We start from the raw sequence: 23771 nt of genomic DNA on the forward strand, positions 1-23771 counted from the left end.
AAATGAAACAGGGTGATGTGCTAAGTAAGGAGTGACTGTGTGTGCGTTTGAGAGGAGTTCTTTGAATTGAATCAGAGAAAATTTCTCTGGAGAGGTGACTTGAGCTGGAGTCCAAATGATGAGAAAGACCCACTGTTGGGAGATAGGGAACATTGTTTCAGGCACAGGGAACACAAGTACAAAGGCCCTGAGGTGGGAATGGGTCCCCAGTGTTCACGGAACACAAAGAAAGGCCACGGGCCCGGAGAGCCGCCAAGGCCGGAGGAGAGGTGGACAGGGGCCAGGCTAATGCAGGCGTGGTAGCCTTAAAAGGCATTTGGATTTTGTTAAGGATGTGAAGAGAAGCTGCTGGAGGATGTTAAGCAGAGAAATGACTTGATCTAGTTTATGTTCTAAACAGATCAGCCTCTTGTCTTAAGAAGTATTTATTTTCTGTTTCAAGTGCTGAGTTCTTCGAAGTGGAATTACCGGGTAGAGGGGTTTGTACATTTTAAATGTTCCTAGATGCTGCCTGCCAAATGTCCGCCCCAGAGGTAGCTGTAGTTTTCACTCTGAGGGTGCCGGCTCCTTTTGTGCCAGGGGCATTAGGGCTGAGGTGCCCGGCGAGCTCTCAGCCCCTGGGCCCCGACACCCATTCTCTTACTTCCCTTGCAGGACCCTCACCGCTGCATTTGCCCAGTAACTCTGGCTGTGCCTCCCAGCCCTTGGGTAAGACGGGCACCCCGGGACCATGGCAGAGGAAGACCTCATCTTCCGCCTGGAAGGCGTGGATGGCGGCCCGACCTCCCGGGCTGGTGATTCAGACGCAGACAGTGACGATGAGGAGGGTTACTTCATCTGCCCCATCACGGATGACCCTGGGGCACACCAGAATATCAATTCCAAGGTTAATAACTACTACAGCAACCTAGCCAAAAGCCAGCGCTACGGCTCCAGCGGGTCTCCGGCCAGCTCCTTCCATTTCAAGGTGAGTGGTCCACCAGTGCCGCTCTTCCCCATCCCAGCTCACCTGCCCTAAGGGATGGGGAGGTGGGGGTCGCTGCCTGAGATTGTTTCCAAACTCTAACAGTGCTGTCAATTCTGGATCTGAGGCTGTGCCTGTTAAGCTGGGAAGATTTGGTTGTTTTAATACGTCTCATTACTTTAGAGCAGTGTTTATAAATAACCGCTCTGTACCCAGTAGTGGATTGTGGAAACCTTGGCCAGTTTTTTAAGACCCAGAACAGAACGGAATAGACTAGAAGATATTGGAGAGGGAGGAAGGAGGGAAAAAAATAGCAGAGAGCAGTGACAATGGTAAAGATATTTTAGCGACACGTACACACGCGTTTACACACTCACATGTGGTGACCAAATAGGTTGTTGAGGACCAGGTTGTCACAGCACAGCGGTTGTTAAGTATTTTTATTTCATCCCTGCCTGTGTGTGTATGTGGGTCCAAGGACAGGATGTAAAATATAGTTTTTCATGTTGGTTGCGGTCAAAAGAACTACTCCTTAGGGCTGGGCATTCATCTGAATTGAGGAAGAGGGTACTTATTTTGTTAGGAATTTGTGTTCATGCCATGGCAAAGCTGGTATAGAGAAGATGGAGAAAGGTGAACTTTATTGGACTTTTGTGTAATACGGGTGGTGAAAAAAATTTTTAATGCAACACTGTTATCCTTATTTAATCCTCACAAACAGTAAGTATCAGTTCGTACTGTGAGCAAAATGCCTATTACCTCTTTGGGATTTGAAATTGAAGTCATTCTTCTCTAACTGCAGAATTAATCTGTTTTTAGAAAATTAATAATTCTAGTTCTCAGATATCTTTTTTTTCCTTTCAGGCCAGAGTTCTAGCTTAAGTCTCTCAGGGGCAGGCAGCTCCAAAAATAGGCCTGTGGGCCCGCTCTGAGGTGGTGGAGGGGGGGCCCTGAAGGGTTAGGTTGCAGCTTGCCCTGCTTTCGGTCCCAAGGCAGCTTCTGAAACATACACTCCACCCCACAGAGGGCAGCGTGGGAAGACGGGGGAGCGGCCCGGTGCTCCGGTCTGTTCATGTAAGTCAGGAAGGCTCACGGAAACACTGATCCCTGCAGCCTCATGTACTGCGTGTGAGGGGATCCAGGTGCCAGAGGAGGCTGGAGGGTTCAGGGCTTGTGAAGCAGAAATCAACTCATGCTAGCTCAAGTGAAAAAAAAAAAAAAGGGAAATTTATTCTAACAGGAAAGAAATGTTTCCTGGGACCCAAGGGCAGAAACGATGTCTGGTCTTCCAGGGAACAGATCCAGGGACCCGGAAGGCCCCAAGACCGCCTCTCTCTGCCTCATTCCTTTGTCTCTCTTTGCCTATTTTTTATTCTTCTCTGCCTCTCAGTCTACACAGTCGTAAAATGGACCCTCACAGCCCCAGGGTCCCCTCGTTACAGACGGAGCCACATGCAAAGACAGATTTGACCCTTTTCCATCCCAGCTGTGGGAGGAGAGGATCTGGTTGGCCCAGCCTGAGTCAGGCATCCCCTGCCTGTGGTCCAGTCACCTCTGGCCAGGGCACAGGGTGGGTGGTGGGAATCACAGAAGGGGGGCTGCTTCCGGAGAAGGAGGATCCTGGTGGCCTGCTTGTGGGGCAGTCCCCTCAGAAGGGCTCCACCCACAGGTGCCTGTTCAGAGGAACCATGAGCCTGGTTTGGGTCTGTTGACAACCATTGAGTGGGCCCAGGAGCTGGAGGGTCTCAGACAGGGATGGATACAGTCTCTGACCACAAAATGCAGTACAGTGAATCCTTTAAAGGAAACGCAGACGGAGTGATCTAGCAAAGGGAGGTTTGTCTATAGGTCCGGCTTAGGACGTGAGCTTCAGGAGGGCAGGACCCTGTGGCCTGCTCATCACTCATCCCCTGTGCCATGCACGCAGTAGGTGCTTCATTTAGAATTAGTGAGGAGACAGATGAGTGCTGGACTCACTTCACTGGGTGCTATCTCCTTAAAGGACAGATAGAGAGTATTTACATAAAACAGAAACCACTGTGGGCCATTTGACGATAGTTACTAAAGTAAAAAATACCTATACCTCTGAATTATAATTAACATAAACTATTAGTTTCAGGTGGGGACAATTCTTTATTTGGTGGGACTGTCCCTTGTATTGTGGGACGTTCAGCATGTCTGACCCCTGCTCACTAAATGCCATAGTTCCCCCTATTCATTGTGACAACCCAGAATGTTCCCCACCATATATTTGCAAAGCCCGCATGAGGGGGTACTGCCCTCCATTGAGAACAAGGAATGAAACACTTATGCAAGTGTTCGAATTTACATATTCAAAGATGTGCTTTGCAGTATTGTTTCCGCAATAAAGAAAAAATGGAAAGAGCTCAAATGTTCCATCCAGAGGGGCCTATTTAATTATAGACCATGGTCCTAACAGAATGCTGTATTTACATTAAACCAAAGATGTTTCTATGTGAATAGACTTGAAAACAGTGCCAAGACATACACATGTATTTTTTGTGAGGGGAAAACAAAATCCATGAAAAGCTTTTGGGATAGCATCGGTCCATAATAAGGCCAAAAAAAAAGTTAGCTATTTTTATTTTTATGGGCTGGGAAGTAAAAAAGCAAGTTGAAATATAATATGATTCCATTTGTATCCAAAAACGTAGATACACATATATCAGTGTTTGCATAGCAAAAACATATATCATGTTATAAACCAATTTAAAAATTGCTAACAAGTAGGAATTAGCATCCAGTAGTTAATGGTGAGTCTCTCTGGGAGAAAGGGTGGCGTTAAGGGGGACTTTAATGATCTACATTGCATATATTTTTAAACATTTGAAAGTATTAGAACTACACATATGTGTTACTTCTGTGCACAAAAGGATGTTATTAGAAGAAAAATAAAGCAACACAGCCAGGTAACCACCCCTCTGCTAAACAAACATCAAGAATTGGCTGTCCTTAAAACTCGATTCTGCAAGACAAAGTTCAAAATCCTCACAGAGGATGGGCGCCCATGGTCCAGGGACCCTACAACGCTCCCCGCTCCTGGAACAGGCTTGGTTTTTCACGCCTGTGCCTGAAACATCTTTCAGCCAACATCTGGGTCTGTTAAAATGATGCTTCGGGCTCCCTAGACGCCCTGCCCTATCGCCTCGGCATTCCCTGGGGCTCACAGCAGACCTTTCTGTGCATCTGTCATTCTTGAAAGTCATTCTGTTTATGAGTCAGCCCCTGACTGCAAGGCTAGGGCCTGTGTCCCGTGGAACTTCCCATCCCCTGTACTCAGAGGAAGGACTGTTTAAGGATGAGATGTAACTCTTGGCTGCGTGCTGTCCTGGGAGATCAAAGGTAGGCTCTGTGGGGTTCTTGTTGCCAGTGGTGACTTCAGAAGGAGGTGGCAGTTCAGTTTTCCAAACCTCCCTCTCCCTGGCACTCAGGAAACCGAATGTGTTTTTTCATTTACTGTTGACATGGCAACTGGGGTGTTTAACCAAAATGGCCACCTGGCGTTCCTCCAAGGTGGAGCCACCCTGGTAGGTACCAGGCGTGTATTGTGAGCTGTTGACTTTGTCACTGTCAAGGCCAGGGTGTTTTGCCTGAGTTCCCAGGGGGATGGTCATTGAATCATTCAGGGGGGCCGCCCCGGGGTAGAATATCAGGCAGCCAACCAAAGGATGTTTATAGAGTTTATCATAATGTGGGAAAGTGCTTCCACTCTGGATTTACCTTTAAAGAGCAGAACATAGGATATGATTATAGCTCTGTAAATACACACACACGCGCGCACGCACGCACGCGCACACACACACACACAGAACAAAACCCTGAAAGGAAGTACATCAACACGCCAACAGAGATTGTCTTTGGGTAGGAGTATTCCTTTTCTACTTCTCTGTCATGTCTGTGTTTTCTAGAATAAGCATATGTAGCATATATATGTTTTCGATTTTTGAACAAAGTGGAAAATTTTATTTAAAAGAATTGTTTTTCTGGTCTGGGCATATTTCCTATCAGCACATATAGATCACCTGTTTTTTAAGTGAATTATGTTCTATTCCATCATGTGATGTACATGGGTTTATTTAGCCAGTCTCCCTCTTGAGGGACACTTGGGTTGTTTCCTTTTTTTTTTTTCCTGTTACAAACAGTGCTGTAATAAATTTCCTATACATATATCTAAGCACACTTTAAAATACATTATTTTTTGTTTTAATATTTATTTGTTTGGCTACACCGGGTCTTTGTTGCTGCAGGCACATCTTTGTTGCCACACGTAGGATCTTTTAGATGCGGCATGTGGGATCTAGTTCCCTGACCAGGGATCGAACCCGGGCCCCCTGCATTGGGAGTGGGGAGTCTTAACCATTGGACCACCAGGGAAGTCCCATAAAATACTTGTATTTTATACTATACAAATAATATACCTACCGGCAGAAAGAGTTCAAACTGTACAAATAATAAACAGTGAAAAGTAATCCTCCCACCTCTGATCTCTGTTTCCCTGGGGGATGTTCTTCCAGAAATGTTCCTTGCAAATATAAGCATATGTATGTATGTGACTCTCCTTTTTTTTTCTGCAGGAACGTTAGTTTACTGCAAACCTGTTTTGCACTCCTGTGTCATCTTCCCATATTGGCATATACAAGCTGACATCAGCTAAAACTTATGTAACCAGCATTCTGGGGCAGGCAGGCCTGCTCTACATGTTTTACTTGTATCAACTCATTGAATCTGTACAGCAATCCTATGAGGATTGGTGGTTTTTTCCCTTGGTTTTTTTTTTTTGTTTTTTTTAAATTAGGGAAGATGGAAGAACCTCCTACCTCTTTTAATTTTTTTTGTATCTATGAATGTGTGTATTTATGTATTTAATTTTATTTTTGGCTGCATTCAGTCTTTGTTGCGGCATGCAGGATCTTTCGTTGCGGCGTGCAGGCTCTTCACTGCGGCATGTGGGTGTCTCTGATTGTGGTGCATGGGCTTCTCTCTAGATGTGGTGTGTGCAGGTTTTCTCTTCTCTAGTTGTGGCGAATGGGCTCTCTAGTTGAGGCGCGGGCTCAGTAGTTGTGGTACACGGGCTTAGTTGCCCTGCGGCATGTGGGATCTTAGTTCCCCAAACAGGAATGGAAGCCCGCCTCCCCTGCATTGCAGGACGGATTCTTTACCCCTGGACCACCAGGGAAGTCCCAGGATTGGCGTTTTGACAGATAGTAAACCTGAGGCTCTGAGATCTTAGTTGCTTGATGCTCTTCATGAGTGCAGTATGTTGTCTTGCTTAATTTTTTTTAAATTAATTAATTAATTTATTGGCTGCATTGGGTCTTCATTGCTGCACATGGGCTTTCTCTAGTTGCGGCGAGTGGGGGCTACTCTTCGTTGCGGTATGCGGGCTTCTCATTGCGGTGTCTTCTCTTGTTGCGGAGCAAGGGCTCTAGACTCAAGGGCTTCAGTAGTTGTGGCACACAGGCTCAGTAGTTGTGGCTCACAGGCTTAGTTGCTCCACAGCAAGTAGGATCTTTCCAGCCCAGGGATCGAACCCCTGTCCCCTGCATTGGCAGGCGGATTGTTAACCACTGTGCCACCAGGGAAGCCCTGTTTTGTTTTTTTAATGGCTGAACATCGTGGCATTATCTGGAAGCACTGTAATGTATTTAGCTAGTCCCTCACTGGTGGGTGTGAAGGTTGTTTCCAGTCTTTTGCTACCACAAACAGCGCTTCTGTAAGCATCTCTTACGTGTGTCTCCTATGTGTGCAAGTATCCTGGTGCCCACTCAGAGGATGCGCCTGCCGGGTAAATCTCCAGAGGTGGAATGGCTGGAGCAAAATGTTTGTGGGTTTAGAACTTGGCTGAGCACTGCCCATTGCTCTTCGAGGAGGTTGCACCAGCATTGGTGCCCTGTGTGATGCATGGGCACGCCTGCTTCCCACGCCCTTCTTGGCAGACTTTGGTGATTAAATGGATGCTTTCAATCCACCCAGGGTGGCTCTAACAACGTGGTCAAAGTACAGAGATCACCCCAGAATGAGGTGGATGAACGTCTGATGACTCACTGGGAAGAGAGGCATCCCTGCCTACCCGAGCTCCGGGAGGCCCCAGCCTGGCAGCTTTGGGCTTTTGGTCCTGCCCACTGACCACAGGAAGCTCTGTACAGATGCAGAGGTGGTGACCATTTAGGTGCTCTGCCCACAGCTCTGGGAATGCAGAATTGGAAAGGGAAGCTTAGGTGTCCTGGGTCCAAAAAGCTTTGGCCCTCCAGCAAAATAAGGGCCTTCTCGGCAGATGAAGGAAAAAGAGATTGCTTCGGGCATTGGGCAGGAAGCCATCAGTGACCTGGTGGCTGGAAAACAGGAGGAGGCTAAGGAGAGTCAAGCCTGGCTGGAGGGACTCCTCTTTATGAAGCTGGATATTCCTTAACAGGGGTCCCCCTTCTTTAATTTTATTCTGCAAATTGTTTAGCAGCTATATTGAAATATAATTCACATACCATACAAGTTACCCATTTAAAATGTACAATTTAATAGCTTCTAGTATATTCATAAAATCCTGCGTCCACATCCCCACAACCAATTTTAGCTCATTTTCATTATCCTAAAAGAAACCCCATATCTCTTAGCCATCACCCCCCCAGTATCCCCATTCCACCCAGACCCTAGTACCCACTAACATATTTTCGGTCTCTGTGGATTTGCCTCTTCTGGACAGTTCAAGTAAATAGAATTATACAGTATGTGGCCTTTTGTGTCTGGCTTCTTTTACTTAGCATAGTGTTTTCCAGGCTCATTCTTTTCATTGACGATGGGTATACCAATGTTGTTTATCCATCCATCAGTTGATTCACATTTAGGTTGTTTCTCCCTTTGGGCTGTGATGGATAATGCTATACAAGTCTTTGCACGGGCATATTTTCCTTTCTCTTAGGGAGGTACTTGGGAGTGGAATTGCTGAGCCATGTGGTAACTCTCTGTTTGGCCCAGCGTCTTGCAGCTGGGGCCTGACAGGCTTGGGGCTGAGTCCTGGGTCTGCCGTTTTGTGGTTACTGCAGGCCTGTAGACAGGTCACCCCCTCACCAGTGGACGGGGGAACTATCCTACCTGCCTGTCCGTCCTTGGCAAGGTCGCCACGAGGTGCCGGCCAGGATGCTATCTGAGGAAAGACTTCCAGGAGTAGGGCATTTTGTCATCCTAGGGAATGTTATTGCTTTGCTGGTCACTGTTCCCATCCTTCTCATCCTGTCCTCTCTAGCCGTGACTCTGAATCCCACGGGGCAGGGGGAGACGAGATGCAGCTGCTATTTTCAACAGAGAGAGATTTCTTGAGCACTTTTAACTTTGTTTCTTATATAATTATTTGTTTGATTGCTTATAGAAGTAATGTATGTTCCTTGCGGAACACAATGAAAGTGCAGATACAATTGTTATTAAGGTCTTAGTGTGTATAAACAGGGACTTTTCCTTACAATAATAGAATTGTGCTATATATGCTCTCTAATGACCAGTTTTTCCTTGCAGTCAAGAAATGGTGCATATCTTTCCACATCAGTAAATGTGAATCTCTTCCATCATGTTTTTAGTGGCCCCATGGCAGCCCGTTGTATAGATATGCCACAGTTTAAGTATTTCCTTTTGTGGGATCCTTAGGCGGTTTCCAGGTTTTTTCTGTTATATTCAGTGCTGGGTTCCATGGAAATTGCATGTGGCCCAGAGTGGGGCAGCCACACAGTGATGTGGCCTCTTCCCATCCCAGAGCGTGACTGGGCATCCTCACTTCTTCCTGCCTCTTTTATTTGTCCTTGGCTGCGGTTTAAGCCCTTTACTGTTGGTCAGAAGGGGCAAGTAGGGCTGACTTAGGGCTGTAGTTCTTAAAGTCTACAGAAGTGATGATGGGGAAAGACACACATTTTTATAACATCCACTTACTGAATGTAACAGCCGATGTTTCAAGAAGGAGTCTTCAGGGAGCTACTGGATGCTTCTTCGTGTAAAGTTCGGAGGCTTTGATGACTGTGATAGTGGTAGTGGGAATAGTGATATAAAAGCAGCCGCGGTAGCTGATGACATCGCCTGTGCCAAAGACATTACAAACACGTTATCCACACATCCGACCTCACTCCTGGCGTGTCCTAGGACATATTTGTTTGTTTGTTTCTATTTTGTACTCTCAGGCTCTGAGGAACCAAAGCCATTCTGTTCTCTTCCCAGGATTGTTTTCCTCTTTGTGAAACCCCCCAGGCCCCTGTTTTATGTGAGGGTAATTAGTCCACTTAACTGAGTTTTAGGATCTTTGAAACTAGAGAATGTTAGAGCTGTCAGGGCCTTAAGGTCATCTAACCCAGTGATCTTTGTTTAATAATGTTGACTCCCACGTGCAATGCCTGAAGACATTCTCATAGTAAAAACATGCAAACAATGTAGATGAAGCTGAAGTCACCTAGATCAGCCTCTTATCTTCTTCTGTTCCCAGAGATAACCATTGTGTCAGTTTGGTGTAAATCACTTTTCAGACCTTTTGCAGTTATTTAATTTTTATTTTTAAATTTTTATTGAAGTATAGTTGATTTACAGTGTTATATTAGTTTCAGGTATACAACATAGTGACTCAGTATTTTTATAGATTATGCTCCATTTAAAGTCATTATAAATATTGGCTATACTCCCTGTGCTGTACAATTTTCAGACCTTTTAAAATGCATTTGTATATAAATGTACATTTATGCATATATCTACAGACACAAATCCTTATAAATCTTTGGTTTTATATATATATATTTTTTTATTGAGGTATAGTTTACTTACAGTGTTCTGCCAATCTCTGCTATACAGAAAAGGGACTCAGTTATACACATATATACATTCTTTTTTTTATATATTCTTTTCCATTATGGTTTATCCCAGGAGATTGGATATAATTTCCTGTGCTATACAGCAGGAGCTTGTTGTTTATCCATTCTAAATGTAATAGTTTGCATCTACCAACCCCAACTCCCATACCATCCCTCTCCCTCCCCCCCCCCACCCCTTGGCAACCACAAGTCTGATCTCTATGTCTGTGAGTCTAAGAAATCTATAGTATTGATTTGTGGATTTCCTTCACTGGTAAGTGGTGTACTTTTTGCTTCATTCAGCACCTTGCTTTTCCCCCCCAAACAATAGGTCTTAGAGATTGCCCATATCAGCTCCGTTATCTTTTTAATGGTGCCTACGAGGATGCCAAGTGCATGTAATCATCCACCTGTGGACCAGCAGGTTGTTTGCAATGCTTGCCTGTTGCATAGCATCATGAGTACCAACCATCTTTGGGCTGGCTCACCTGGGCACACATGGGTAGGTGAGCAGAATGGTTGGGTCAGAAGTCAGTGAAGAAGGTTCATAACCATTGGCCAACCATCTGGCATAACCAGATGGCCCTCAAAGGTGGCAGTACCTGCTTCCACTCTCCTCACAATGTCTGAGAGCACTCACTTCCCAGGCCTCCGTAACCACCTGTTTTTCCTAACCTGATGGGTAAAATAGTACCAGTGATTTCGGCGCAGTCGAGGTTGTTCACCTGTAATGAGCACTGTGGGCTCAGGGAGCCACGATTTCTGGTGGGAGCATGTCTACCCCAGGGGTGGGGACAGGAAAGAAGTTGGCCGCAAGTAGTCATAATATTCTTTTGTAAATGAGGAAATGGAGATTCCCCAGTTGGTCAGCAGTGGACCGGAACCAGAGCTGGGGGAACTGAATCTTAGTACAGGACTTTTTATATTGTGCTTTAAAAGAAGTCAGTTGCATTAAATCCACCTGTTTTTTTTTTTCTGGGTTTGTAAAAAAAAAAAAAAAAAAGGTAATTTTGAGCCCATGATCTAACACGCCCTCTACTTCTGGAATACTTTTTTCCTTGACTGGTTTTTTGTTTTTTGTTTTTGTTTTTTTGTTTTTGTGGTTGCTGCCACAGCATCCAGCCAGCAGGTAATTTCTGTTGATAATCCTCGCTGAGTAAGGGGCTGGGTCTTTGGTTGCTTAGGGCACGTCTTAGTCATCAGTTCAGAGACATACATTTAGAAAATCATGTGTCTCAGGCAGAGAATAGGGCACTTGTACAGACGTGCTCGGAAGGTGGCCTGCTGACTGCTCAGAACTCAGCATGCTTCTTGACACAGGGGGTCAGAAAGCCATCCCCGCCATTCACAGCAGCTGCAATACAAGAGGGGACTGTGGCACTTTTTAAAATACAGAAATCCAAAAACTGCTTCAGTTGTAAACGTGTCTGTTGCAGGGTTATGTATAACAGAAAAAAGGCAGTGATAAGGTCAAAGTCTCACTGTGGAGAACCACAGGTGAACAGTTAAGTCAGTAATGATAAAGCCATGCAGTAGATTGTTATGCAGCTGTTACAGCTAACTTGTAAGTTCATGACATAATGTTTGTGTCAAAAAATTTGAGTGGTTTGTTCTCTGCTTCTTGGAGTGTAACCTAGGAGAGTCTTTTTTGGAGGAGAACTCCACATTTCTAAATTTTAAATGTGATCCAGCAATTACACTTCCAAGAAATATGTCCTACTGAGCTCTTGCACAAGTGTGCAGAGATTTAGATATGAGGATGTTCCCTTCAGCACTGTTTATATTAGGGATTATTGGAGAGAATCCAAATAGCCATCAACTGAGGTCTGAGAAATAGCTTAAAGTACATTTATAGAATTTTATATCCTACAACCATGGAAGGAAAATGAGGTCAACCCAGTCTGTCTGTACGTATGACATGGAAAGACTGGGTGCAAGATCCTGTGTTAAGTGGAGAAAAGTAAGATGTAGAACAGAATGCTGTCCCATTGCTCTTAAATTCATGTGTGTGTTAACAAGTGCATAGAAGAAAATTTGCAGAATATCTACATCAACTGTCAGCTGTGGTTTTCAGAGGAATAGAGGTTAGAAAGGACTTCTGCTTTCTAATTCAGGATCCTGTAGTACTTGTACTTTTTTGTAATAAGCAGATCAGACATTTAGAGTCAGGGAGAAAAAAATCAAGATCACTAAATAAAGAACCAAGTCCCATTGACCCACTGTCCTGAAAGGCTGTAAATTATGTTTGCAGTGTGATTCCAGTTTTATTTAAAAATACACTTAAGGGATCTGGTAAAGAACTAGTCCAAAGCATTGATGATAGCTGCCTTGGGTGGATGGCATGTGGCAGATTTGAATTTTCTTTATCTCGCGTATTTCCCAAGTGTTTTCATTAAGCATGAATTAGCTTCCAAATAGGAAGAAGAGAATTATGGGCTTTAGTTTTAGACTTTGCAGAGATTAGAAAGCCACAGTAAGGGAGCCCTGGGCCATGTGTGCTTGCGTGCACGCGCGCACGTGTGTGTGTGTGTGTGTGTGTGTGTGTGTGTGTGTGTGTGTGTGTGTTTCATCTCCTCTGAACAGGCTCCCAGTAATGGAGCTTAGGTGGGGAGGTTGGGTGAGATGCTGTCTTGTTTGGACCCAAGTCTGTGGAAGAGCGCTTGAGAGCTGGGCTGGGAGGCTGAGGGATGCCACTGAGGGGTGAGGACGTCTGGAATCTGCCAGGCCCAGACGGTGGCCAGTCCACCATCCAGCCCCTCCCCATAGCTCAGGCCCGTGGCCTGGAAGGGAGTTTTGGTCCCGCCGATTCTGTAGAGGCTGTCGGGCAAAGGTTCAAGCTCATCAGGAAAAGGTGGAGAGGGGATTGCTACCCAGTGTGAGTGTCGGAGTGTTTGTTTGGAGGGGACAGGAAAGGATTCCACCTTGGGATTATAAAAACAGTAAAATGAGCTTTTTAAAACAAACCCCAAAATGGGGCTGTACTGTGATGCTGTTGAGAATCAGCATGTTCTCTCCATAACATGCCTTGGTCATCTTTCCCATTGGTACCCGAGAAGCCCTGTTCTCAGCAGGGTTTGAACGTTTGGGGGCATGTTTTTGGGCAGCACAGCAGGGGAAGGCACTGAGGCACCGAATGGGTGGAGGGCAGGGATGCTAAACCCTGAAACAGGCAGAGCAGATCTGCACAAGGAATTGTCCTGCACCCCCAGGACCTTGGAACGTCTCATGGGAATCTGTTCATAATTAACGGAGAACTTAGCACTTTGTTCATGTAAAGGCAACATACCTTTTGCATAGTTTGATATACTCTTGAGTTTAAGATGTTTATAGTGTCTATGAATTTCATTTAGGGCAGTAAAATGCGGTGTATTGTATTCATTATTTATACAATATTTATGAAAAGGTGACATTGGGCCTAATAGGGTCCAGAATTCCCACCGTAGGGCTGTTTAGCATTTTAAATAAATATAATCAAAGTGTATTAACCAACCTCCACAGACAGATATTTGGGTTGAATTCAGTTTTGCACAATCACAATGATACCTCTTGTACACGTTTGCACACTTATGTTTGTATTTCTATAGGATACATTCCTAAATGTAGAATTTCTGGGTCAAAATAAAGGAATACATTTTTTCCATTTTAGTACATTGCCAGATCCCCTTTAGAAGAGCTTTATACCCACTGAGAGTACATGAGAATCCCGGTTTCCCCACATCCTGGTGGGCACTCGTGATTACCAGTTGTTACAATGTTTGGCCAATCTGAACAAGGGGGGATGGGGGAATAATATCTTATTTTCATTCTCAACTTTTTGATAACAAGTGAAGCAGTATGTGTTTTCTATATATGTTATGTTTCTTTGGTTTTGTAGTGAAGACAGGTCACTTCTGGCCATGGGAAGGCTGTGCCCGCGTGAGCTGTGCCTGCATGAGGCCTTTTGGGAACTGTGTTCCTACAAGGATAATAGATGGGAGTAATTCTCTCTGACTGATGCTGTCTGCCTCCCCAGAGGTTGGAGACACTGGGAAATCGCAGGGCAGGAGGAGCTGGCCTGCACTGTCCCAGAAGCCCCTGGTCTGGACCTAACACTTCCCTTTGCTTCTGCAGGAAGCTTGGAAGCATGCAATCGAGAAGGCCAAGCACATGCCTGACCCCTGGGCTGAGTTCCACCTGGAGGACATCGCCACAGAATGCGCCATGCGTCACAGGTCAGCACCTTGTCTACAGGCGCTATATGACCCCAGTCCTCAAGGCGTCCTTGGGGGTTGGGTCCTGCTTCTGCTGACAGTCAGTGAGGCTTAAATACCCTTGGAGATCAAGGAAAAGGGAATGTAAAAATCATAATAGCAGCTAATATTTGAGTACTTATGTACGCTGAAGGCATTGTGCATTATCTCATTTAATCCTTACAGTGTGTGTTTAATCCTTTAAGGTGTATATTTGACAGGCTAGGCTGAGCTATGCTGCAGTAACAAATACCCTGAGGGCTTAATGCAACAGAGGTGCATTTCTTGCTCATCTGAAGTTGGGTGAGAGTTGAGTAACTCTTCAGGGCAGCTCAGGGATCCAGGCTACTTTCATCTTGCGGCTCTATCATGTCAACACATGACCCCCACAGCTGCTATCAGAGGGAAAGAGAGCAGACCAGCTGTTCAATGCCTTGACCCCAGGAAGAGTCACAGAATAGACCTGATAGGGTGTATATTTCCTATTTGAAAAGGCAGAGGGAAGGAAGAGTGTTTTCAGGGGGTTTCAGGAAGAATGAAAAACAACAAAACTCACAAAACACCACCACCAATATAATAAGGATGGCTATGATGATGATAAAGAGGGTCCTTATTCATTGACTCTTCCATCTGCTAGACACTATTTAAGCACTCTATGTGTATTTACTCATTAAAAAAGTCTGAAGTAGTTGTGTCAAGCATTTGGGACTCCTTGGAGAATCTGATGAAGCCATCTCAGAAAATTGTACACATATGTCTAATTTTACTCATAATTTTAGAAGACTCATGGATCTGCCCTGGAGCCTGCCCTGTGTCCTGTGAGCTGTGTAGATCCCTCCAGCTCTGACTCGTCCAGGTCAACCCTTTCAGTTCCCTCAGTTGCCCCAGGGGAGAGAAAGGTTTGAACAGGGTCACCCAGGTAGTTAATAAGCTAACTTTCTAACTCTCAGACCAGTGTCTTTGAATTAGTCAGGACTCTGTTTCAAATGTAAGTGACAGAAACCCAATTCACAGTAGGTTAAGCATAAAAAGGAATGGTTGACTCATCTGTGTGGGCTTCAGGCATGGCTTGTTCCAGATGCTCCAAGGATGCTTTTGGCTTTGACCCCAGATAGACTCTCTTACATCAGTGGCACAGATGGCTCTTAGGAGCCCCACATTTCATCTTACACAACGGAAAAGGATCTTCCTCAATTTTTTTTACAACAAAAGTTCCACATTTGAATTTCATTGGCCTGGCTTTGGTTACAGGCCTGTCACTGAATCAGTCATTGTGCCAGGAGCTTCGCTCTGATTGGCCAGGTCTAGATCACATACCTCAAGCCAGAGGTGCTGGGGGATCAGCTCCACCCACCATATGTTTTGAGAATGGTGGATGGTGGTTCCCCAAAGGAAAATTGGGGTGCTGTTACCAGAAGAAAGGGGAGAAGATGCTAGGCAGGCAGCAACAATGGAGCCCTCTCCACCTTTCTGCGACGTGCTCCTGCTCTCATCTTGTGAGGAGATGACTTAGAGCCTGGCATGCACCTCTTCCCCATTTTGGAGCTGACCTCCTAGTGGGCTCTGGGGTCTGTGCTGTCAGCTGAGGTCAGCATTGTGGGGACCCCAGAAGGCCAGGTGCAGACTCTGTTCCTTCCTGCCTATAAGGGCAGCATAGTGGCTTGTTGGTGACATGTGGCCTCCAGGCTGAGGACACTAGCCACCAGGGAGGCCCTTGGGGAAGCAGGACTTACATGCTGGACTGGTTCTGTGTGTCCCAGAGCTCCTCAGCGGCCAGGGACCAGGGGCCACGCCACACTGTATTTATTTCATAACCAAAGTAGCTGATTTTACCTGCCCTGGCTACCAGCAGCGGGAGGTCAGGCATTGATGGCCCAAACGTCCAGAGATTTCTAAATTGAAGGCTTCCACCTCCATTCCTGGTTTTTAAAGAGCTCTGCTGCAAGCTGCCCCTTTATTGGGACAGATTTCCTGTTCATGTGGGTTCTACCCAGGCTGGTTAAGAGCAAGGTTCTGGTTGAAACTGGCCTGGGTTTGAATAATCTCTTAGGAAGGTTTTTCACCTCAGTTTCCCCATCTGGAAAGTAGGCACAATATTTGTACGGATCTCCTGGGGCTGAGTGATGGTTGATGCAGGAGTTCTGTGTAAGCAGTCGGCATACAGTGAATGCTCGGTGAACTTAGAGCAGCTCTGTCCTCTGTAAGGTCAGTGGTTGTGAAGGACAGTTAAGATCCTTCCAGTGTTGGATGTCTCTGCCCTCCTCCCCAACTTCTGTGTGCCGCTCAGCTTTCAGTCTGTTTGGAAGTGAGGGAAGGCTATTTCCTTTACCTTGGCCTCTACACAGTAATAGTAATAATGATCGCTATTACTTATTTGGTGAGTTCCAGTGTCTTTCTGTCGATGGTTGTTCAGCAGTTAGTTGTAATTCCGGTGCTCTTGCAAGAGGGAGTGAGCACACGTCCTCCTACTCCGCCATCTTGATTCTTCTCGCTGTCACTTATTGAACACAGTACTTGCCATGGGCTGTTTGCTGGCAGGTGTGCAGCTCTGACAAGCCTTCCTCCCCTGGGGCCTGGGGCGGGTTACCTGCCAGGCCTCTGCTTGTTTTTCCTGGTACAGGTTTCAGGCTCTGAGAAGGCTGTTCTCACGAGCTGGGAGGTTCTGGAGTCTGTCCCCACTGAGGGTGGGCCAGGGAGGCATCTGCTAGAGCTAAGAACACCTCAGCCCTGGGGGAGGTTTTAGATTTTAGGGATTTACTGAGCTGAGGAGCTTCCCACCAGGCAAACCTGTTAAGGCCCAGCCAGGCCTAGGGGCAGATTTGCTCTGGGAAAAAGGAAGCCTGGGAAAAGAGAGAGGGAAACATTCTGGAACCCTCTCCATCCCTCTCTGCCTTGGGTGTGTATCCAGCAGCCCCTTTCCTGGCTGGACTCAGAGGCAGGACCCACCCCTAACCCCTGCCTGCACCGGGACCGTCTCTGGGAGACGCGCCCCACCACCTGGGCTGGGCCTCTCACTGGCAAGACAGAGGGTGCTGCCACCTCCTGTCCTGGAACACGCCGTTCAGTATCTAGGCCAGCTATAGTAAGGATATGTATGTATTCAGTTGTTCATCCAACATGCATTTATTAAGCATCCCCAGTACCAGGCCCTGCAGTAAACAGGACAGACAGGGCCTGTCTTTGTGGAGTTACAGGCCAGTGGGGGAGTCAGATAGGAAGCAAGCCCACCCACTGCTCAGCAGTAAGCTCTGGGGGACACGGTGGAGAGGGAACAGCTGCTTTTGAGGAGGCCCAAGTGGTGGGAGCCTGCAGGGGAGGGGGAGTGTCCACAGACCCAACCCAGGAGGTCGGCTGGGCCTGCGGGTAGAGAGTGGATTTGATCCCGAGGGCCGCAGGGAAGTCCAGAAAAGTCTTCTGCCTAGTGAGTGACAGGATCAGGTAATGGACGCTGCACCCTGGGGTGGGTTCTGGTCTCTGCAGGTACAATGCTGTCACCGGGGAGTGGGTGGAGGATGAAGTTCTGATCAAGATGGCATCTCAGGTGAGCAGAGCCTCGAGCCCAGAGCGGTTGGGGCTGAGTGGGGATTTCTCTCCCTGATGAGCTATTGTCAGGGCTTGTTTCCTCTCCTCCACACCCTTTTTTTTTTTTTAATTTTTCTTTATAGTATTCTATATTTATTTTATTTTTTTATAACAGCTTTATTGAGATATGATTCACACACCATACCACATACCCGTTTGAAGTGTACGGTTCGGTGGTTTTTCGTATAGTCACAGAGTTGTACAACCATCACTGCGATCAGTCCCAGAACATTTTCACCATCTCTAGAAGAAACCCCGTACATACCCCTGACATAGCAGTCAGTCTCCAATTCCCTCATCTGTCCCAACCCTGGGCAACCACTAATTTATCTTGTCACTGTATATTTACCTATTCTGGACATTCCATGTAATAATCATATATATATATATCTCAAAAGATTCTTCTTGACACTCTTGTTGAAAATCAATGAACTGTGAATGTGTGTATAAGTTTTCAAAAATTGCAGCTCATCACCTGTGACTGTTCATCTAACAAGATGCACTCAGTGGGTTGCAAAAAAAAAGGGAATCTACTAGAAAATAAAGTACTTCCTGCAGACTAGGGGGCAGGATCGATTTGTGAAACATTTTGTCGTGTGTCGAACACTTGCAAAAGTGTACAGCTTGACGAGTTTCACCCAGCGAACAGGTGTGTAACTGGCACCCAGATTAAGACACAGAACATCACCGGCACCCCCAGAAGCCCCTCTCAGCCCCAGTTACTACTCCTTTACCCCCAAGGGTAAACACCACCCTGAATTCTATCACCCGAGGCTGGTTTTGCCTATGTCTGTACCCCGTATAAATGAAGCCATACAGTATACGTATAGCTCAAGCTTTTGTCCATGAGGTTCATACATGTTTTTTCTAGAAGTGTAATTTGTTCCTTCTCATTGCTGTATAATATTTCATCAAGCAAATAGACCTAGTTGATCCATTATACTGTTGGTGGACATTTAGGTGGTTTTGCTTTTTTTCCTCTTACAGACAGGGCTGCAAAAAACATCCTTTGACATGTGCTGTCTCTACCCTTACCCTGTCGCCCCCGTAATATCTTCACCCCCTGAGGGTTCTTCCGCTCAGCTAGGGCAAGGAATAGGGTGGTCTCGTCAGTCCGGCAGCCTCCAGGCTGGAAGTTCTGTGAGGCTTTCTTTCGTGCTGGGGTAAAGGAGGGAGGGCCCAGGGATTTCAGGGTTGAGATGAGGTCCAGGGAATGCACTTGGTGGATGATGTCCAAGGGGAAAATCTCCTCCTGGCTCAGGGTAGCCTCTGGGTGGGGTGTGGGGACTGATAACCCACTGTGTGATGTTGTGATGTCTTTCAGCCTTTTGGCCGGGGAGCCATGAGAGAGTGCTTCAGGACGTAAGTGACTCAGCCTGGCTCTCAGGGCCCTGCCCAGACTCCCTCAGGCTCCTGAGAACAGGAGCACCGTGACATTTCTCGTCAAGAAACAGAGACAATGGCTTCTCTTCTTGTAGCCCAAGCTCCTCCCCATCTGGTCTCCCTTGGACCACATGTTGGGCCCGGCTATGGGTTTGGGCTCAGGGAGAACAGGGAGTATGTCCCTTAAGCCCCTTTCCCAGCTCTTTGAAGGGTGCTCTGGGGCGGGGAAGTCCCTCCCATCTCCTGCATTTTGTTCCTGGCTCCAGCCAGCCGGGTCAGGCAGGGTATCCCCATCCTGAGGACTAGGGCTGGGACCCCAGTGAGCCCCAGAGCGCCCAGGCAGGCCCCCTGATGCCTCTCCTCTCAGGAAGAAGCTCTCCAACTTCTTGCACACCCGGCAGTGGAAGGGAGCCTCCAACTACGTGGCAAAGCGCTACATCGAGTCTGTGGACAGGGACGTGTACTTTGAGGACGTGCGTCTACAGATGGAGGCCAAACTCTGGGGAGAGGAGTATAATCGGCACAAGCCCCCCAAGCAGGTGTGTGGCACCCCTACCTGCCGCCCTCCCACACCAGGACGCATCCGGAGATGAGGGCGATGGCGGTGCTGGTCACTGGCTCCCTTCTGCACCATCTTAGCAGCAGCTACTAACAACCATCATTTATTGAGCCTGATCTGTCAAGTACTCTATATGCCAAGAGTTATTTATCCCTAAAAACAGGGCTCTGGGTTTGTTTGCGGTTGGAATGTTTTTATTCCATTTACAGATGAGATCTGTTAATCATGATTTTTGCTTGCAAACGACAGAAACCCACTCAAGCAGGCTTAATCCAAAAAGGGAACATATTGCCTCCTGTAACTGAGGCACAGCTGGATCCAGGACCAAACTGAGGTTATTGGGAATCTTTATTCAGCTCCAGCCTCAGTATTCTGTGTTGGCATCACCCTCAGGCAGCTTTTCAACTTGCAGTGACATGTTGGCCCCGGTAGCTGCAGGCTCCCTTCCTGTTTCTCGACAACCTTGACAGAACGACATGTTTTCCTACAAATTCCAATGAAAGTCTCAGAACTGGGTTCCTTCCTTCCTTCTTTCCTTCCTTTTTCGTTCTTTCTCTCTTTTTTTTTGGCCGCACCACACGGCATGCCGGATCTTAGTTCCCCGACCAGGGATCGAACCCGTGCCCCCTGCAGTGGAAGCACGGAGTCAACCACTGGACCGCCAGGGAAGTCCCATGGGTTTCATTAGCTTGATTAGGTCAGATGCCAGTCATTGAGCCAATCACGAAGGCCAGGGTGTGGACTATGCAGATTGGGCAGGCCTGAGCTTGTACCCACGAGGAATATGGGTCCTTCCACCCAGACTAGGTAGACTGAGATTGGTGGCTCCCAAAAAAAAGGTAGGAGAGGGAGTAGGAAATGGATTCCTTACCTGCTCCTAGGGAACCCAGGGCACAAAGGGGTTAAGTGTCTTGCCTAAACGGGCAGGGATGGAGCCAGGGCTCAAATCCAGGCTTTCCAGGCCACTGCTCTTGGCTTCTTCATTTGAGCCCCCAGGGTACTGGTGACCTGAGGCCAAGCAGAACTTCCTGTTTCCTGCAGGCATTTGAGGAAATAGGACCCCAGGCCTCTGCCCTGCCTGAATTCACAGCTCAGCTCTCCTACTGTTTGTGCACCTGCTAGCTATAAGGTACCATCTTCTGAGTGCCTCAGGAGAGCCACTCTTCCAGGCAACCAGCAGAATTTACTGAGTGCCTGCTGTTTGCAGAGCCCTTGATTAAGTGCACTTGGTGTGGACACAAGAAGCCACATTCTCACCCTCGGAGGTTGTGACCTCCTTAGTAATTCACTACATCTGGCCACTTTTCCCTTCCTCCCTAAGCTTGTTTCTGCCTCAGGACCTTTGCACTGGCTGTGCCCCAAGGATACATCACTGCATCTCCTCAGTCCTTCTCACAGTTCAGGTCTCAGCTCATGTCACCTCCTCAGCTAGGTTGTGCTAGACCATCCTAAATAAAGTAACCCTTCCACCGCTGCATCCTCTGTCATGTCATTTTGTTTGTTTTGGTTTCTTTTTTTCAGAGCAATTGGCAATGTCTGACATGGTCTTATTCATGTAGTTAATACTTCAGTTGCCTCTCTCCCCCGAGGGAAGGATTTTATCTGTCTTGTTCATTCTGTCCCAGTGCCTAGATGCTCAGTGAATGATAACATGGTTGATTTGATGAAGGGAGAGGAATGTGGTTGTTTGAGGAGGAACTGACTGTCCCCTTGAGGATATAGCCCTGCCACTGACCCTCACCCAGTTGCCTTCTGGCCAAGCAGATGTCCCTGCAGCAGGCTTCCTTGTAGGGATGGAGCCAGCTTTCAGGACAGGACCCCTCTGGGAACCAGCTGCCTCTTCCCCACTGGCCAGTTCTCAGAACTGGGGCCACATTTGGGGAGGTTCTCAGCTCTCAGCTCTGGGCCCCTTTGGCCTCTGCAGCTGTTATCTGCCTGTCTGGTGACTCAGCCAGTTTCCTGGGTGGTCATTTCCTTGGGAAGCTCAGACCTGGCTCTTGTTATGGGTGGCGTCGAGGGGGATGGTTGCCGTAGGTATGACCTTGTGTAACAGATCACAAGTTAGAGTTTCAAGTCTTACAAGTATACACAATACTTACATGCTTTCTTTGGAGTATGAAATTAAACATACACTTGGTGCAAAATTTAGCAAGGAATGTGTGAGTTCCCTGCAAGTCCCCTTTGCAGGGAAAGAACCACTATTATGGTTTGGTTTGTATCACTCTAGAATTGTGTCTGCTGTTAATAATGACATCAGCAAACATTGACAGACTCTTTCCTGCACCAGCAGATTTCGTCCTTATACTAAGTCTGAGATCCCCATTCCACAGGTGAGGAAACTGAGGCACAGATTGGTGAAATAACTTGCCCAGATTCACTGTATTAGCATAAGGCACAGGTTGAGTTGCTTAGCAGACGGTCCCACAGTTGTCTGCTAACTTGAAATGGTTTTCTTCTGGCTCATCTAACAGTCCCGCTTTGGTGGAGGCTCAGGGCGGGCTGGTGCTTTGCCTCCTTAAGTCATCCAGAGGCCTGGTTCCTTCTGTCTTGTTGCTCTGTCATCTGCCAGGAGTTGCCCTGGACCACGTGGTCAGTTCTGGCTCACTGGCAGATGTCCACCTTACAGCCTCAGGAAGGCCAGAGAAGGAGAGGGCAGGCTGGAGTTGCCTCATTACTGCTTCTTGCTCCCTATTGGCTGGGCTTCATCACACGATCACACCTAGCATCCAAGGGAAGCCAAGAGATGTCATCCCTGTTGGATGGCTCTGCGTCCTGTTAAAGCTCAGGGATGGGGCTTGTCTTAGTCCATTCGGGCTGCTATAACAAAATACCACAGCATGGGTAACTCAGAAACCACAGAAATTTGTTGCTTACAGCTCTGGAGACTGTCAAGTCCAAGATCAAGGTGCCAGCATGGTCACGTTCTGGTGAGGGCCGGCTTCCTGGTTCATAGCTGGCACCTTTTTGCTGTGTCCTCACATGGTGGACGGAGTGAGGGAGCTCTGTGGGGTCTCTTTTACAAGCGCACTCATCCCATTCATGAGGGCTTCTCTTTCATGACCTTATCACCTCCCAAAGACCCCACCTTCTAATACTGTCCCCTTTGAGGGTTGAGATTTCAACATATGAGATTGGGGGGGATACATTCAGGCCACAGCAGGGGTTTTCATTCTCAAAGGAAAAGGGAAATGGATTCTGGGGACAGTCAGCAGTTGCGGCCTTTCTGCCCCAGCCTCTTATCAGAGGAGGGTTCCGCCCAGGCGCTGCCCTCCCGGTGACCCGTCCCGCCCTCCCGCCAGGTGGACATCATGCAGATGTGCGTCATAGAGCTGAAGGAGAGACCAGGCCGGCCCCTCTTCCACCTGGAGCACTACATCGAGGGCAAGTACATCAAGTACAACTCCAACTCGGGCTTCGTCCGCGATGACAACGTGCGCCTGACACCACAGGTGAGGCCATGCAGAGGTCTGTGCCCCGCCTCGGCAGACCTCGGGTCCCTCCAGATTAAACAGGGCTCCTTTCTTTGTCTCTGCCTCTGTACAGCTCCTCTCTGCAGGGAAAGGCCCCCGACCTGGGCAGAGCTGGGGTGTGGTAACCCCTCAGAGCCGTGCCTGCCCGTGTCCGTGCAGCCCACAGCCTGGTCTCTTGCGGTCACCTCTTCCTTCCTGTCGCCCCACAGGCCTTCAGCCACTTCACGTTTGAGCGTTCCGGCCACCAGCTGATTGTGGTGGACATCCAGGGTGTGGGTGACCTCTATACCGACCCGCAGATCCACACCGAGAGGGGCACGGACTTTGGAGATGGCAACCTAGGTAGGCTGGGAAAGCCAGCGTGTCCACGGAGACCACACTCCCCGTAAAACCTCCAGGCTCTTTGTTCACTGAAGAAAGCGGGCCTAGGTTATATATGGGCCCTCCCAAGACTGTGGAGGTGGGAGCCTGGGACGTCTGGCCCCTGCCAGTTTGGCTTGTTTCACACCTGCCCCGGCCACATTTAGGGCGCTCAGCACCACCCCGCCCCTGTCCCAAAGCAGAGCGATGCTCCAGACCCCGTGCTCTGCCCGCAGGTGTCCGCGGGATGGCTCTCTTCTTCCACTCTCACGCCTGCAACCGGATTTGCGAGAGCATGGGCCTCGCTCCTTTCGACCTCTCCCCAAGAGAGAGGGACGCAGTGAATCAGAACGCCAAGCTGCTGGTGGGTACCCAGTGTGCGCCTGCCCG

The 23771-nt window shown here is 47.7% G+C and overlaps 1 protein-coding gene across 4 annotated transcripts in view; it reads left to right on the top strand.

The window, feature by feature from the left end:
- EEF2K (eukaryotic elongation factor 2 kinase) overlaps nt 1–23771 on the top strand; it is a 63562-nt gene that overhangs the window by 16018 nt on the left and 23773 nt on the right. For 3 of the 4 annotated variants that reach the window (XM_057750957.1, XM_057750958.1, XM_057750959.1), the window contains exons 2-9: nt 655–967; nt 13909–14009; nt 17508–17568; nt 18934–18971; nt 19360–19531; nt 22851–23000; nt 23231–23363; nt 23618–23745. In XM_057750957.1, coding sequence (XP_057606940.1) covers nt 731–967; nt 13909–14009; nt 17508–17568; nt 18934–18971; nt 19360–19531; nt 22851–23000; nt 23231–23363; nt 23618–23745 — 1020 coding nt within the window. In that variant the 5' untranslated portion in view covers nt 655–730. Of the gene's footprint in view, nt 1–456; nt 480–654; nt 968–13908; nt 14010–17507; nt 17569–18933; nt 18972–19359; nt 19532–22850; nt 23001–23230; nt 23364–23617; nt 23746–23771 lie in introns of those variants that run through there. The other variant, XM_057750960.1, reaches the window with a different exon arrangement.

The sequence above is a fragment of the Hippopotamus amphibius genome, chromosome 9, assembly GCF_030028045.1.
Source record: "Hippopotamus amphibius kiboko isolate mHipAmp2 chromosome 9, mHipAmp2.hap2, whole genome shotgun sequence".
Taxonomy (NCBI): domain Eukaryota; kingdom Metazoa; phylum Chordata; class Mammalia; order Artiodactyla; family Hippopotamidae; genus Hippopotamus; species Hippopotamus amphibius.